Source organism: Eschrichtius robustus, chromosome 16 (assembly GCF_028021215.1).
Source record: "Eschrichtius robustus isolate mEscRob2 chromosome 16, mEscRob2.pri, whole genome shotgun sequence".
Lineage (NCBI taxonomy): Eukaryota > Metazoa > Chordata > Mammalia > Artiodactyla > Eschrichtiidae > Eschrichtius > Eschrichtius robustus.
The window spans coordinates 86,197,941-86,215,007 of NC_090839.1; the positions used below are offsets into that span (position 1 = coordinate 86,197,941).

General features: G+C 58.0%; 2 protein-coding genes across 2 annotated transcripts; both read left to right on the forward strand.

The window, feature by feature from the left end:
* Positions 1–638: 638 nt before the first annotated feature.
* On the forward strand, positions 639–11,388 carry TSC22D4 (TSC22 domain family member 4). Its single transcript, XM_068566134.1, has 5 exons — positions 639–1,283; positions 1,722–2,763; positions 5,090–5,256; positions 10,224–10,272; positions 10,709–11,388. The coding sequence occupies exons 2-5, from the start codon at positions 2,002–2,004 to the stop codon at positions 10,916–10,918; spliced, it is 1,188 nt and encodes a 395-aa protein (XP_068422235.1). The 5' UTR covers positions 639–1,283; positions 1,722–2,001; the 3' UTR covers positions 10,919–11,388.
* Positions 11,389–11,634: 246 nt separating this feature from the next.
* On the forward strand, positions 11,635–15,429 carry SPACDR (sperm acrosome developmental regulator). Its single transcript, XM_068566135.1, has 3 exons — positions 11,635–12,651; positions 12,915–13,241; positions 14,964–15,429. The coding sequence occupies exons 1-3, from the start codon at positions 12,598–12,600 to the stop codon at positions 15,195–15,197; spliced, it is 615 nt and encodes a 204-aa protein (XP_068422236.1). The 5' UTR covers positions 11,635–12,597; the 3' UTR covers positions 15,198–15,429.
* The last annotated feature ends 1,638 nt before the right edge of the window (positions 15,430–17,067 follow it).

Genomic DNA, 17,067 nt, shown 5'->3' on the forward strand with positions numbered 1-17,067 from the left:
CCGCGGTTGGAGAGAAAATGCAAGTCAGCACCTTCCTGAGTGTGTCTCTGTCATTTCTCTATACCGATCTAGGGAGCCAGACAAGGACACACCTGAGTGTGAGAAATGTCCCTGCTCTACCACTGACAGCCTTTCTGAAAGTCCTGGGTCTCAATTTCCACCTCTAACAAGAGGAATAGTACGATGTTTGGGGTTTGATTCAAATACTCCAGCACACTACAACAAAAGATATTGGGGGTATAGATGAAACAAGATTGAGTTTCAATTGTGAGTTGACAATTGTTGAGACCCCATGCTGGGTCCCTAGGGGTTCATTTTACCATTCTCTCTAGTTTGTGGCATGTTTGAAAATTGTCATAAGGATCCACTTGAAAAAATAAGGACCGGGGAGAAAAACAGTATCTTCCTCGTACGGTTGCTGTGAAAACCAGCGACGATATGACTGCAGCAGCACCAGAACAATTTACTGGGCGCTTATGAGAGTGGCAGGCACCCAGCGGGATCCTGGTAAGTTCCTCCACCACTCTTCCGTGCGTCTGTAGACCAATGGCAGCAAATGCCTACAAGTAAGGGAATCCCGGGCCTCCCCGCAAACTCCTCCCCTTTCTCTCCGCCCTCCGCGGCCCCTCCCTCCGAGGAAGAGCTGGGCTGGGGCCCAGCAGGTGTGGGGTTAAGGCAGCCAGTCCCGGGCCCCAGGAACAGCAGCGGCAGCGGCAACTGCACCAGCAGTGGCGGGGGCAGACCTGGCCCCGGGCCAGCTGGCTGGGAGCCCCAGGAGCGAGAAAGGGCGGAGGAAGGGGAGGAAGAGGGGAAAGAGGAGGAGGAGGAGAGGAGCAGTCAGCAGGCCCGAGGAGGCAGGACTTCCGGGCGTGGGGGTTGTCAACAGCCCCGAAAGAGAAAGACCGAGAGGAGTGGAGAGAGACCCAGCGGTGCCACGCGGGAGGAGACTTGGGAGAGCCGCTCGCCGCGACGACCGCCGAGGCGGCTCCACCTGCAGGATCGGGGGTTAAGCCGCCCCCTCCCGCATCGGTCCGCAGACCCTTGGGGCTTCGGAGGCTGCGCCTGGGCTCCGCCAAGGAGGCGGGGGTTCCGTCTTTTCTGGACAGCAAACTTTCCGCGGAGATGCCTTGCGGGGCGAGGTGCGGCCGCCGAAGAGGACCGGCCAGCCTCTGATTGCCGCCTGCGCCCCCGAGCTGCTGGGGCCAGGAGGCCCCGGGGAAGGGACAACCCAACATCTTAGGCGGCCGGGACCCCCGGCCCAGCTCGGTGGCCGCGGCCGAGAGGTAGGGCTCCGGGTTGGGCGGGGCGCCGGGGCGGCGGGGCAGGGCCTGCCTCAGGGATGGGGGAGCTGGGGTGCGGGGGGCCTCGGTGGCCCAGCACAGGCCTCCCGGCGGCCTGGTCGGGCTGAGGAGCGGCTTCACTCCTGTTCACCCAGGCCTTGGAGCCCTTGCTCTTGGGACGACTTGGGTCCCGTGAGTTTGAATTCCAGCGAGAAATGCCCAACTTTGGGTCTGGGCCGCCTCTTCCTGCTCTCTGCGCCCGCCCGAATCTGTCCTCTGTGCTCTGGTCTCTGTCATTTCTGTCTCTTTGTCTCTGGCGGTTTCCCCTTCCTCCCCCCATTCCGCTCCCCAGAGAGGAAGCCCCGGAGGTGGCCTGCCCACTGCTTTCTCACACATTCTCTCTTTGTCTCTCTGTCTCTCTGTCTCTCTCTCTCTCTCCAGTTTGCAAACTCAGCTCTGGAGTTCGGCGGTGGCAGCCACAGCAGCAGGAAAAATCTGCCCCTGCCCCCCCAGCTCCCGCCGCCTCCCCTGCCCTGTTCTCCCTTCGCCAACCAGACACCCCCAGTTCCCGTAAGGCCCTCCTGCCATGTCGGACCCAGACGTCCCCAGGGGCCCTGATGTCCCCAGCATGTGGCCCCCCTGTTCCCGGGGTGCCTGAGCCCCTCGAAGAGCCACCACCGCCCCCCTGCCCACCTTGGCCCAGTCCTGAGCTCCAGGGACCATGAGCGGGGGCAAGAAGAAGAGTAGTTTCCAAATCACCAGCGTCACCACGGACTACGAGGGTCCGGGGAGCCCAGGGGGTCCAGATACCCCTGCCCTGCCGGCCCCCACTGGGCCCCCGCCCCGCCTGCCCAGTGAGGAGCCCAACCCCGAGCCAGGGGGCAAGGGCACCCCCCGGAATGGCTCCCCACCGCCTGGGGCCCCCGCCTCCCGTTTCCGGGTGGTGAAGCTGCCTCAAGGCCTGGGAGAGCCGTATCGCCGAGGCCGCTGGACATGTGTGGACGTTTACGAGAGAGACCTGGAGCCGCCTAGCTTTGGCCGGCTCCTGGAAGGGATTCGAGGGGCCTCAGGGGGCAACGGGGGCAGGTCTTTGGATTCCAGGTTGGAGCTGGCCAGCTTGGGCCTGGCTGCCCCTACCCCACAGGCAGGCCTGTCTCAGGGCCCCAGCTCCTGGCTCCGCCCGCCCCCCACCTCCCCTGGACCTCAGGCCCGCTCCTTCACCGGGGGGCTGGGCCAGCTGGCAGCGCCCGGCAAGGCCAAGTTGGAGACAAGCCCCCTGTCAGCCTCCCCGCCCCAGCAGCGCCCCCCAGAGGCCGGGACAGGGGATAGCGCGGGCACTTCCCGGGCTGCCACGCCCCTGCCCTCTTTGAGGGTGGAAGTGGAGGCAGGGGGCTCAACAGCGGGGACCCCTCCACCGTCCCGTGCGAAGGATGGAGCTCTGCGGCTGAGGATGGAGTTGGTTGCTCCAGAGGAGATGGGGCAGGTAAGAGCTGGGTTCAGGGTTGGGGGAGACACCTGAGGGGTGGTGCTTGTCCATTTCGACCTTGGCCCCCACTTCCATACTCATCTCTCCTCGCTCCATTGTCACCTGTCTGTCACATCAGACAGCCCCGTCCTTTTTCTTCCTGCTCTCTCACCTGGAAGTCCATTCCTGCTGCTCACACGGCCCTTGTTTTCTCACTTAGGCTCCCTCTTCCCCACGTTCGGCACTTTCTTTCTCTTTGGTCTTTCATTTGTTGCCTTTGGCCCGAGTCTCCATCTCCAGGTAGCCCAGTCCTGTCTCTCCATCGTGGAGATATGACCTCCTCACTTTGGCCTTCACCTTCTGTCTTGGTCTCGCTTCTTCACGCACTGAGCGTGGAGGCCCCAGGCAGGGCTGGGGTATTTGGGCCTGCTGGGGTTGGGAGGGAAGGGCAAAAAGTAGGCATTGCACTGTAAATCTCTGTACTATAAATCTCTCCTTTGCAGTCCCATCTCCAGTTGGGTGGCGGGGGGGGGGGGGGTGTCTTCTTTCTTTCCACTCACCACCCTCCCAGCCCCACCTCCAGCTTTGTCCCAAGACAAACTTCTCCAAGACATTGAAGAATTGGGTGGGGGTGAGGGAACCCATTACAAGGATGGGACGTTGGCTGGTTTGTCCTTTCTACCCCCAGTTGTCAGTCTCAGTTCCCTGCGTCTGGGTCTCTCCAGGATCAATCACTGGGGGTGGCCACCATGCAGTGGGAGAGAGGTGGGGAGCAGGCGAGAAAGAGTTAAATCCTTTGCTCTTTCTGCTTCCTGCCTCCAAAAGAGGAACAAGTCCGGGCTGGGGGGCAGGATGCCTGGGTCCTTGGGGTGGGGGGTGGGCAGCAAGGGATGTTGGATGTGTCTGTCCTGAAGGAGAAAATAACACCTTGGACGCAGGAGGAAAGGCAGGTAGTGTGAGGATGAGAACTTTTCCCCTTCCTGGCCTTGGGCACAAACCACAGTATAAAAATAACCTGAGACTGTGTGTCTGGGCCTTGTCAGGACCGGTCAGGACCGGCTCCCCCCACCCCCTCCTGGCCTCAAACTCACGTCTCTCATGCCACCCCCCACTTTTCTTGAGTTCTTTCATTCCGTTCCTACCCCAGGGGAGAAGATGCATTCCCTTTAGTGGTCCCTGTCCACACACTCTTCCAAAGCAAGCTCCCTTTGCCCCCAGCCTCAGCTCTCTCTATCCTTAAGCCCTGCCTGAGCTTCCCTTGGGCCCACAGACCCTGCCCCTCTCCCCTCTGTGCCCCCAGTTCCCTTTCCTTCCCCCACGTCCTGATTCCTTCCTGTGCCCCTGCCTCTGTGCTGCTGTTTCCCTGCCCCGAAGTTTGTCTTCCTCCTACACTCCCCCATGCCTCTTCTCCCCGGGTTGCCTCTAACGGGCCTGGAGGAGGGCCGGGGGCACCACCTGGGCCCCCTTCCTCTGTTCTGTCCCGCCAACCACCCTGGACTCTCTGTTCTTGGCTTTTTCCGAGAAGCTGGGGCCTCCTGGGGCCTCACAGAGGCGTCTTGTTCCTGTGGCCCCCGCCCTTTTGCAGCCACCCCCAGCGCCTGTTGGGCTGTGTGGGTCCACGCCCAGGCTCCGCCTCTCTCCATCTCCGTAACTGCTCCCGGTCCCCAACCCCCAAGAGCCAAGCTCAGGAGCAGAACTTCACCTGAGTCCCTAGAAGTTTGAGAGGAGAGGCTAGAATGGGTAGAGGAGGGGGGAGGGGAGAGGAGGTGGAGGACCAGTTTCTGAGGATTCATTCATTCTACAAATGGCTACTGAACAAACTACAAGCTCTGCCCTCTGGAGCGTACCTTCTAGCAGCAGGGAGGCAAAAATACTTAAATTTCAGGTAATATTAGGGGCTATAAAAAAATAGAACAGTTCAGTGGAATTCATGAGTCAAAGGATGGAGAAATGCCTCTCTGAGGAAGTGACATTTGAGTCACCTTAAGAAGTCAGGTAACAGAAGGCACAGTCTCTGACTGGCCTCTGATTTAGGGGTCCTAGTTCAGGTGGTGGAAGGGTACTGGAGTGCAGACCAGAGCCCCTTTCCAATACCCCATGAGCCACTTTTTGGAAGCCACTCACCCAGTCCTCAGGATGGGTGCTGTTTCCCTTGTCTCTAGTACCTCCTTCCCCAGAGCCGGGGGAAAGAGGGGCTGCGGGGGCAGGACGCCTGGGTCCCTTGTCCTCGGAAGACGGGGTGTGTGGGGAGAGCTGGGGAGGGAGGAAGACTACTAGGCAAGTTGTAAGGTGGCTGGATCCTTTCTCTCACTCAATGTGACAGTTCCCACCTGTCTGTCTCCAGGTGCCCCCACTCGACTCTCGCCCCAGCTCCCCAGCCCTCTACTTCTTCCCCGATGCCAGTCTGGTTCACAAGTCTCCAGACCCCTTTGGAACAGCGGCTGCCCAGAGCCTCAGCTTCGCCCGCTCCATGCTGGCCATCAGTGGCCACCTGGACAGCGATGACGATAGGTAGGTGGGCTCCGGTTCCCCACCCAGCACCTGGGAAAGCTGAGTGAAACTGCCTGCTAGGTGTCCTTCCCCCTACTTGAACTTGGAGAGGACCTCTTAAACTGAGAAGCCTGGCCTGGGCATAACACACTGGGCAAAGCTGATCTGAGACCTACTCCCTCTCTGTGGAGAGAGCTGGGTGGGCCTCCCTGGCTTAGGACTGTCAAATGGTAGACTTTTTTAGAGTTTGAAGGGAGTCATTGTTGTCAAATTCCAGAGCTCTTGCAGATTTAGCGATCATCTGGCCAACCCTAAGAATTTACTGGCAAATGTTCAGGAGACCAGAATAGGGAGTCGGTCTCCTCCCAGTTCTCCCTCTCCCTACCGAGGCGAATGGGACTCCTGCAGAGTCCACGCAGACTACTTTAGGATCCTGGGACCTCTGGAACCAAGAAAGCATGTCCCTAAGGTTCGGTTCTCTGTGCTAGGATCACCATGGGGGCTGAGCACTCCCCGGAGGCCGAGGCCAAGGCCAAGCCAAAGCCGTGCAGAGGCTGGCTGTCGGTCACAGGGAAGGCACAGGAGAGCAGGATCTCCTGGGGTTTGCCCTTCAGGGGAGAATGTCCCGTTCATGGCACGGTGGGCAGAACTTCCTGTTTTGAGGGCCAGGTTTCAACGTAGCAAAGTTATCAAGCTGAAAGGGGAGGAACAAAATCGCGAGTCAGATGGCCAAGCTGCTCCCTTCTGGCTGTGGACTGATACGAACCCAGGAGAGGGACCAAGGAGTCGCCACTTTTATTTTGGAGGGAGGAGTGGGACTTCCTGTTTGAAGCCTGGGGGAGGGACTTCCTGTTTGGAAGGCACTAAGGGGCGGGGCTTAGTGGGAAGTGGGGGACTTATTTCAGCGGAGTCTCTCCTTCCTGCCTTCCAGTCACGTGGCGACCCCCCCCCCTTCTCCAGTCAGGGACTGAGGCCTTGAGGGGGGGGGGGGCCAGAGAGGAAAGAGAAGGGGTGATAGGGGCCGGTGGGATGGAGGGCGAGGGCCCTGGTGGAGGCACTTGGAGAATGAGGGACAGAGTAGGGCTGGGCAGGGCCGCATCAGAGCTCCCTGCTCTAAGGAATGTGTGAGGTGTGAGGTCGGCCAGGCCCGGGAGAGTCACCTGCCCCCATCGCTGCTATTCTCAGCGCTTCCCACCCGCTCCCCCTCCCACTTGGGAGGTTCCCTGGCACGGAGGGCTCCCTGTCCCTCCCCCACCCCTGTTGATTTGAGAGGCCAGCTTCCAGCTTTCTCTTAGAGAGTTCTGCCTCTAGAAGCCTCCTGAACTCTATTCTTTTGGCTTGTCTCCTCCCTCCCCTCCTCCCTCTGTCCCACCCCCTCAAACACCCCAGTCTGACCGGTCCGCCTCCCAGCCTCCACTTTACTCTGCTGAGCTCCAAGCCTCTGGGGCTCAGGCCCAACCCCTCGAGCTCCACCCTGCTGGGCCAGCGTGTTTGGGCTGGGCCACCTCCTTGGCCCCCTGGAATGGGGTGTGTAGCCCCCACCTCACCTCTCTGGTGTGCCGGGAGCTGGCAGAACAGGGTCTGAGGGGCATGGGGCCTCCCTTTTGAGAGGGAAAGTGGGCTGGGGTATTAAGTGCCTGGACCCCAGATGGGGAGTTGGGGATCCCTGACCAATCTTAAATCTGGGGATGGGAGAACAGAGGGTACATGGTGAATTCGTGCCCCCAACAGGGCCTGGCAGTTGGGAGGTACTTGAATAAGTGGATGGATGGATGCATGAGGGGATGGTTGCATAGGTGGGTAGATGGCCAGCATGGGGAATCCAGACATTACAGGGAATGAATTCTAGGAACTCAGGAAAGAAAAGGTATGTTTATCCAGTGCTTCCTTGGGGTCAGATGCTACCTCTTATCTCACATAATTCTAAGAGCAACCCCATGATCCCCACTTTCCAGATGAAGAAACTGAGACTCAGAGGAGGAAGGTTTTTAGAAACTTGCCCACTGTCACCAGCTAGTAAGTGGCAGGACTGCTGTTGGAGCCTGGGTCGGACCCCAAAGCCACTTTCTCTCCTCTCTTCTACTGGAATGCCTGTGTCCCAAGAGAGGAGGAGGAAGCAAACATCTCTGGGATGCCCTTTCTCTCCAGGACAGAGGCAGGGACAGCTCTCCCAATCCGGGCAAAGAGCCATCCTCCCCACCCCACCCCCAACAGATCCGGGAGGGAGTGTAGACGGGGCAGCCAGGCCCCTGGGGGCTCATCAAAACACGGTGAGGGAGCAGAGCTGGCCCTTGTCCCCGACATCAGAACCTCCCCACCTCTCCCAGATGTCCTGTTTCTTCATCTGATCCTCATTTTGAGGCTGTTTCATTTGACCTTCAAAAAGGAAGACCAGCCTCTACAGCTGTCCTTGCCCCAGGACCTAAGAGTCCTGCAGGGCCAGAGTACCCAGGTGTGCATGTCGTGCTCTGCACAACTCCAGGGGGCGCCACTCACATTTGAAGTCACTGTTGACACTTGAAGTCATGACAGTTATCGAGAAGATGGCAATAAGTCTTGAAAATTTTATTCTGACTCATACAAAGTTGCTTTGGGGGCTTGTGGTGAAGGCTGATCCCATCCAGTCAACCCCAAGCTTCCCACTCCTGACCCTGCTCAGGGATGCCAGCACAGTGCCAGGCAGCCCTTCTCTCAGAGGTTCTCAAAGGGAGGGCTTGTGTTGCCAGAGTCCTGGTCCCTTGAAGTGTTAATGTTAGAATGTGCCAGTGGAAAGTGCCGTCAAAAACTCCAGCACTAGGCAAACAGGAGATAACCATCTATCAGCCGACAAATGTTTATTGTTGTATTATTCATTTATTTCTGGCAAGAAGGAACAACTTAACTTGGCATCTTAACTGAGTGTTCGCCAAGCAAGGCCAGTGTTCCTGTTCCTGTGAATCTAACCCCTCTTTGGTCTCTGTGTGTCTGTGTGGACTGGTGGTTGGGGGGAGAGTTCTGTGGTGGCCCAGTCTCCACCCAGGTGTCTCGGTTTGAAATAGCTTGAAAACTGCTTTGACGCTCCAGCTGGCTGGCCTCCCTCTGCTCTCAAACTTCTTCTCTCCCCGCAACCCCAGGGGTCCCAGGTGTCCTTCCCCCACCCCATCCTGTTCTGCTCTTTCAGGCCTGGTCACCCTCTTGGTTACTCCACCTGTCAGCGCCTTCTGCACCCAGAGCTTGGATGGGAAATGGAAAATTCCCAGTGCCCTCGTGCTCCCTTCCTGGCTGCAGGGCCTCATCCAAGGGTCACCTTGGATTGAGTGCTAATTCCCCCCACAGGAAAGCAAGTTGGAACTGACAACCAGGAGAGAGGGCTGGACAAGGGAGCACAAGGGTGCGGGAGGCAGCATGTTGGGGCCACCTTCCCTGAGAGGGGCGAAACTGGGGGCTGGAGGTCAGGACTGGTGATCCTGTGGTACTGGGAGGCATAGGTGGAGGGCTGGCCCTGGGGCCGAGGCAGCTGAGGCAGAAGCTGGACAGGTGTGGGTGGTGAGCTGCAGGGTGAGGCAGGAACCTGGGGCCTGAGTGGTGGGGAGAGGGAGCTTTGGAGGAGAGGACAGGGTGCAAAGGACGGTGCAGGTTCTGGGACCCAAAGCCTGGGCCTGGGGATCCTTGAGCCAGGCCTGAGTCGACCTCTGGTGGCCACTTAATAAACTGCAGCCAGACCTGCTCTCCCTTCCCCGTCTTCCGTTCCCAGGACTCTTCAAAGCGCCTGCACCTATTCCCAGTATCCCACCTCCAGCCTCACCTTCTCACCTCTCCTTATGCCCTCGCTCCCTCCAAGATCCCAGACACCAGACTGGGGTCCCAGGTCCATAGGCTGTACTCGTCTTTCAGGCTCTGTTTCTGTTGCCATGGTAACTTTCCCATTTCTCCTCACCCTCACCGTGGGAGGAGGGGAACTCTCTGGCTAGGCCCCAGGGGTCATCCCTGCTGTGGGCTTTGTGTTTCAGGGAGGTGCTCATAATCCAAGGAAGACCACAAGCATATCAGAAACACACCCCACCCCATCGCCCTCACTCCCTTTCTTACCTCCCGGCTGAGAGCAGCTGAGGCCTTGAGGGAGGCCAGTGTTCGCCCAGAGGGGGGCAGGATGGGATCAGAGGTGGGAAGAGGCCTCCCAGGGCCAGGCTGTCCCTCACCCTTCACACCCTTCCCTGCCCCAGGCCTCTGGCCCCGCAGCCCCTCCCCTGACTCGGCCCCCCAGCTGACTGTCCTCAGCCGGCCCCCCTCCCCTCCGCTCTGGGATTGGTGCCAGGGTGAGAAGGGGACACTGGCACTGACCGTGTCTGGGAATTCCCGCCCACCATGGAGCTGGCGGGAGGGGGTCCCCGTGTCCCTGAGGAGCCAATAGCAGCCAGGCTTTGCCCTGGGGAGTGGTATATATCTTTCAGGCCAGCACCCCCTAGGCACCGTCTCCTTTCTGCCTGCCTGGCACCAGCCAGACTCTGCTCTGCCCGGGGGGCTTTGAGCCCCCCAGGCAGTCCTTATGATACAGCTCTCTCCCTCTGGGGACGCCCAAGGATCCTTTTCCCTTGGGGATGGCCCAGCCAGGGGTCTCAGTCAAGTCCCTGGTGTCCTCGTATGAGACCCGAGCGGTGGGGATGGCTCCGGGGCCTCCCCAGAAGAGGGGCTGTGTCTCCTCTCCTTGTTCCCCTCGGGGAGCATCCCCCATCCGAGGGGCCTCTGGACCCCCACCCCACCGGGGCCTGGGGGGGCCTGGGCAGCGGCCCTCACCCCGCCGGGGGATGGACAAAACCCTCCTCTCCCTGATTCTCTACTGTCACAGGTACAGGCAGGGGTGTGGGTGGGAGGCTGCAGCAAATGGGGCTTGTGGAGGAGGCCAGAGCCTGCTCTGAGAAGCACCTGGAAAGCAGCAGGCTGGGGTGTCCAGACACCTGGCTTGGCACCTGCTCCTCCTCCTTACCTCTCGTCTCCCTGTGTCTCTCCAGTGGCTCCGGAAGCCTGGTTGGCATTGACAACAAGATCGAACAAGCCATGGTAAGAGAAGCCATCTTGGCCCCAGCAGGTCCCGGCTCATGTGCTGATGCCCAGGCCCCTGCCTCCGTTGGCCGGCCCAGTGCTCCATCCTTGCTGTCCTCATTATTAGGGAATACTGACTTCCACTCCTCAACCTGCTCCCAGCTGGGTCCCCTGGGGTCCTTCGCCCCCTCCTGAACCCTTGACATACCTTAATTCCTAGCCTGCTCCTGGCCTCCGTCTCTGTCTTTGAGCCCTGACCTTGCCTCTGTCCGGCATCCTTGCCCATCCCAATACCCCACCCCCTGCACCTTCCCTGTTTGACTTCTTCCCCAGTGGTCCCCCATCATCTGGGAGCAGGAGCATCTCCCACACCTGGCTCCTCAAGGCACTGGGCAGGGGATGAGGTTGGGGTGGCCTGGGACCCCTGACGCTTTGCCTGTCCCTGGACCCCCAGGACTTGGTGAAGTCCCACCTCATGTTTGCGGTCCGGGAGGAGGTGGAGGTGCTGAAGGAGCAGATTCGGGACCTGGCCGAGCGGAATGCCGCGCTGGAGCAGGAGAATGGACTGCTGCGTGCCTTGGCCAGCCCCGAGCAGCTGGCCCAGCTGCCTTCCTCGGGGGTCCCGCGGCTGGGGCCCCCAGCGCCCAATGGGCCCTCAGTCTGAGCCTCCCTTCCTTCACAATGTGCCTTTGGGGGCCGCCACAGCTGCTAGGCCTTGAGCCAGCTGCCTGCCCCCTCTTCCTATGCAGCTTTAATGCCCCCTGATCCCCGGGGATGGGAGTTGAAGGCTCAGAAGTGGCCTGTCCCCCGCCCTTCCTTGATCTCCCCATAGTGCCCAGAGACTGGGCTGGGGCATCCCTAGACATTGATGGAGGAGGGAGGGCATCAGGGCAGGGTGTTAGATGGAGCCCCCCCCCCCCTCCTCCCTCCCTAGGGGTCAGTGTTCTGGGACCCCGCCGGCAATAGATGGCTTGGGGGTGTTGGAGGCTGCCTGGCAGACATCCCCACCTTGTTCCCTGGAGTGCCCCCCTCTCCTCTGCCCAGGGGAGGGAGTACAGAAAGTATCTGGAAGTTCTGGGATTCAGGTTGTTATTAAAATAATAATTATAATTAAAAAATCCGAAGAAACTTGAATCTGGAGGTTGGCATCTCGTTGCTTGTGTCCAGATGCGGGACCTGCACCAACAGTTTCCACCTGTGGGAGAAAAACTTGAGGCTGTGGGCTCCCCTGGAGATCTTGTCCAGACTGCGGAGGTTTAATGTGGCTCAGAGTGGAGATGCGGAAGGAAAAGGGAGCCAGCGGCCTGGGTCCTGGGAAGGGGCAGGAGAGGCAAGGCGTTGGGGGGGGGGGGCGGGGGGCGTCGGCCCACGTGCTGGTGGGGGACAGGAGAACAATGGAGGCTTTGGTGATTGTGCAGGATCCACCCCCAGCTTCCCAGCGTGTCCCCTCTGCAGGCTGGATCCGGGTGGCTGCTTGGGGGTGGGGCGGGGGGCCCTGAATGGGCCCCTTGTCTCAACGCTGGGTGTGGGCCAGGCTCCCCGGGCACACGGTGCCCTCGCCAGGCCTGGCCGGCCTCCGTGGCCTCCACCCCCAGCTGGCTGAGGATGGGGCCCCGTGGGTGAGCAGGCCCCTCCCTGACAGCCTCGGCTCCGGCCTAGCCGGAAGAGGCAGGTAGGGAGACGGACCCCATCTAGTGGGGAAGCGGGGAAAGCAGCAGCCTCCACTTCAGGAGAACCCTGGCCCCACTAGGGGGGACCTGCTGAGAGTGGGATCCTGGAGGCAGACCTGGTTTGGACTCCCCGCCCTGTGGCTCCCTAGATTTATGACTTGGGCAGGTTCTTTGGTTTTTCTGAATCGCAGCTTCCTCCGGGGTAAAATGGTACTGACAATAATACCTACCTGAAGGGCAACTGGGAGGGTTACATGACATCAGACATGGGAAATGCCTGAGGAGTACCAGGCGCTCAATAAATGTTAGTTTTCCTTCCTTGGATTCGGGGGAAGGAGGGCCAAGGGCGCAGGGATTGGCTCCGGGGATCCTGGAAGGGTCTCGGGGGTTGGGGTCGGGGCCAGGCAGGCTCTCACAATGGGCTAGAACCCTCCCTCCCTCTGGGTTCTCATCCACTTTGACTCCTCTCCCTGTCCCAGGGAGGGGAGGAAGGGCCTAGGATGAGTCACTGGGGGGATCTTCCCTCCTGGATTCTCTATTTCTTTCTTCACCGCTGCGCTAGAGGCTCCCCAGAGACCCCTGAGGTGGCGGCCACTGGCCTGCAGCCTGTCCTCCTCCCCACTGAACTAAATGCTGGTTCTGCCCCCTACTTGGGGCTTGTGTATCAGGAGAAATGGCTGTGGTCATGAGGTTCTTCCGATGGATTTGGCGCAAGATTAGTCGCTGGGTGAGTTTCAGAGATCGCCCCTTCCTCTTGTCCTGCTGGGGTGGGAGGTGCTGGTCAATGACCTCTAGGTCACAGAAACCCGCACTTCCTCACCTGGCCTCCCTCCTCTCCTGGCCACCTGTGGCCAAACAAGACGGAGAGGGAGGTGGTGAGGGACAGGACAGCTGGGGAGGAGGCCCTTCTCTGGGCCTTCCCTTCTCCTGACTGTTGTCTCTTGCTCTGCCCCTCTCTTCTGTCTCTCCTCTCCCTGTCTCGGTTCTTAGGTTTTCTTCTGGAAACACAAAGCTAAGTCAACCATCGTAGGACGCACTGACTCCAAGAAAAATGAGTTGAAGGTGGAGAAGACTTCCAAGGTGTCTGAGACTTTCAAATTGGTTGAGTCCCCCAAGGAGGCTAAGGTCTCCAAGATGGATGTGTCCTCCAAGGTGGCTGGCCCCTGCGTGTTGGCCAAGACCACCGCGGACAGGGCTGCGGTGGAGGCGGGCCATGGGCAGAGATCGCTGTTGCAGCTGCCCCGGACTGCCGTCAGATCTGTCTCCTCGCTCATGGTCTCCGTCCTGCAGTCTGGCTGGCAGATGTGCAGCTGGAAGGTCAGCACCTTGTCCCCCTCCTATCCCCCATGACTCATTCACGCTGGTGGGAATGTAAAATGGTGTGGCCACTCTGGAAAAACAGTGTGGTCAGTTCTTCTAAAACTAAACATGCAATTATCGTATGGCCCAGTGATTGTACTCCTGGGCATTTATCCCAGATAAATGAAATTTTATGTTCACACAAAAATCTGTACGTGAATATTCATAGCAGCTTTATTCATAAGAGCCCAAACCAACCCAAATGTCCTTCAGTGGGTGAGTGGTTAAACTGTGATATATCATGGAATGATACTGCTCAGCCATAAAAAGGAACAAACTATTGATATATGCAACAACTTGGATGGATCTCAAGGGAGTTATGCTGCGTGGAAGCAACCAATCCCAAAAGGTTATATATCGTATGATTCCATTTATACTATATACCATTCCAGAAATAACTAAATTAGAGAAGTGGGGATCCAATTAGTGGTATAGTGGTTGCCAGGGGCTGCACATGGAGGGAGAGACGGGGGAGGTGAGTTGGTTATAAAAGGGCAACATGAGGAATCCTTGTGATAATGGAAATCTCCTGTATCTTGACTATGGTAGTTGGATACATGAACCTGCACATATCATGTAAAATTGGGAAGAATTCAACACACACACACACACACACACGAATACAAGAAAAACTGGAGAAATACGAATAAATTCAGATCAGTGGATTGTATTGATGTCAATATTCTATGATACTACTAGAGTTTTGAAAGATTTTACTATAGGGGGAAAATAGGTAAAGAGTATAAGGACTCTATTATTTCTCACAAGTGCATGTGAACCTGCAATTATCTCAGTCAAAATTTTAATTTAAAAAGGGAAGTGTCTAGATCACTACCAAGTCAATTTATTTTGGTTTTGAATTAGGTATTACTGCATTAATAATAATTTTTGAAAGTTCACCTGGGGAATTCCGTGGTGGTCCAGTGGTTAGGACTTGGCGCTCTCACTGCCGAGGCCCAGGTTCACTCCCTGGTCGGGGAACTGAGATCCCACAAGCCGCGCGGTGTGGTCAAAAATAAAATAAAATAAAATATTCTGGGCAGGGAGAGAGGCATCAGGTAGAACAAGTTAATGGATTGGAGTGATATTTAAGAGGTAGAATTGTTGTCCCAAGTGGTTGATTGCATGATGGTGAGGGGCGAGGGAGAGACAGACGTGAAAACAGGCTGGAGCCATTCACTGGAAGGAGAGCTGACTTAGGGGAGAAAGTAATGACTTCAGGGCGTTGGGACAGGATGAGTTGAAGTGTCAAGAGGGACATCTGCAGGGAGACGTCTAGGAGGCAGTGGGATATACAGGCCTGGAGGTCAGGCGAGAGCTTTGGGTTGGAGACAGAGTTGAGGGTGTCATTCTGGCCTTCATTTTAGTGCACTCTCCATGGATCCCTAGTGGGGACTCAAAGGTGGGTCGGACATGGTCCCTGTCTTCCAGGAGCTTGCATGCTGGTATTGAAAACAGATGAGTCCGCAGAACAAATAGTGCATAAAATGTGGTATGACAGGGTGAACACAAGAGTAGAGACAGCCCGAGAAGGCTTCCTGGAGGAGGCGTTGCCCAAGCTGAGGCTTGACAGAGCAGGTGGAATTAGACAAGCCTTTGCCGTTTATCTGCAGGTGGTTCCACCAGTGGTTTCCCCCTAGACCAAGCTGTTCATCTGTGCTCATCTTCTCTCTTTCACAGTCATCTGTGAGTTCTACCTCAGTCACCTCCCAAATGAAGACCGGGTCCCCTTTGGAGTCGAGAGGGACTGAGATACTGCAGGAAGTGTACCTGGTGCTGTGGGCCATTCGGAAACAACTGCGGCAGCTGGCCCGCAGGCAGGAGAGGCGGCGACGGCACCACGTCCGGGCCCACACCTGTCCCCAACCTGACCCAGTTCAGGGCTTGAAACAGGATTCTCCGAGTCCCCTCTAGGGGGGAGCCCCACATCCTCAGAAAGCCCCCACCTCACTCTTAGGTAAGGTTGATAGGAGAGGTTAGGGCAGCAGGCCAGGAGTTGTGGGTGAGAAGAAGTTTTCATACCGTCACCTCTCATTGGGACCCCCAGGCCTGGCCTGGGGTCCCACGTACTCCCCTTCATTCCTTTTATTCAATTTGTAAAAAATTATCAAAATGTTGGGAAATAAATATCAGATATTTCTGAGTAGAGGTAGAGTGTTATTTGTGGATGACCCGAGGCACTGAGGGGAACTTGGGTGGGATAGGGAGGGGCACCTGGGGAGCTGGCCCAAATATGTGTGGGAGTAACGGGGCGGGGGGTGGGTGGCGGGCAGGCCCCCACACACTTCTAGGGGCTGAATTGCCTTTGGCAACTGTGCCGGGCCAGTAACGGTAGTCTCATCGGCACCGGTTCCTTGAGGACATGCTGGGTACCAGGTGCTGAGCCCGGGCTCTCGCTGGAAATCCTACAAGACAGACTGTTGCAGATGTTACGGGACTTGTCCAGGGCCCTACGGAGAACGAGACCTCGCTGGAAATTCCGCCTCCGTAGCCGGTCCACTGCCCTGCCTCTCTGGCGCTCTTGGGCCCGGCCATGGCGAGGGTCAGGGTCCCTCAACTGGCGGACGCGGACACGCATCAGGCTCTGTGGGCCCCGCCCCTGCCGAGGGCGGCCGAAAACTACATCTCCCAGGGTTCCCGGCGGTGAGGCTGGCCCGCGGGGCGCAGAGGGCCCGGACCGGGGGCCGGAAGGGTCGCGGTCGGAGAGCGCGGGAGGGTGTCGGCCTGGCGCCGCGGGAGCAGCGGCGGGAGACCGTGGCGATCTGGTGCGAGGTTGGGGGGCGGGGGCAACACGAGGGGAGACCGTGGAGCCTCAAGTCCCCTCTCCGCCTTAGCCTGCCCTCTTGCCGGGCCACGCGAGGGCGCAGAGGTGGCTCCCCAAGGAAAAGCAGGGATATTTCACGAGACGGTAAAATTCGGGGATGTCAGAATTCACAGGGCTTGGAGGTGGGGGAAGGTGCAAGGCTTGGCAGCCGCGCCCGAGCCTAGGGGGCAGCAGAGGCCCTGGGAGCGGGGGAGGGACGGCTGTGCTACTGGGTCTTGCTCACCGAGAAGTTAGGTGTGAGCAGGAGGCGGTGGGCGTGAACAAAGCTGGGAGCCGGTGAGGAGCAGCAGGGATGGTTTGCTGGAAGCGCCCAGTTCACTAGAAAAGTCAGCAAACTCTCCTCCTGGCCCCCAACCCCACCCCCCGCAGCTCTGGCAAAGTTGGACACCATTGCTGGGAATTTGAGTGGCTTTTCCCAGAAGTCCGGAGCAGCCCCCGGCTGCCCTGCCCGATGCCCTACAGCTCTGCTACCCTGAACCTGTTAGCTGTGCACCGCACCCCAACATTTACAGCCCTCATAATACCACCCACCACTTATTAAACACCTACTGTGACTATTTTTATGTCTTGTTCTAAGTACTGTAATTCTCACAGTGGCTTTATGGTGAAGTATTATCACTTCCATTTTTTAGAGAGGAAAACTGAGGGACAGAAAGGTCATGTTTAAGGTCGTGCAGTTTTCATTCATCCAACGAATGTCTAGCTCACACAGGACATGTTACATACATGTTACATAGCAGGTGTTCAATATATGAATGTGGTGGCTTCTCCAGGAATCAGTTCTGAGGTTAGCCTGAAGCCAGTCAGGCCCTCAAAACATCCTAATACACAGTGGCTCAATTCTGGGGCTTTCAATCACCAATTATTCACCACATCTCCATTGTGTGCCAGGAACTGTTCTGGGGCCGAACAGGCCATGGTGGGTCTGTCCCAGGAAGCCTGGAGGATTAATGGGTCCCA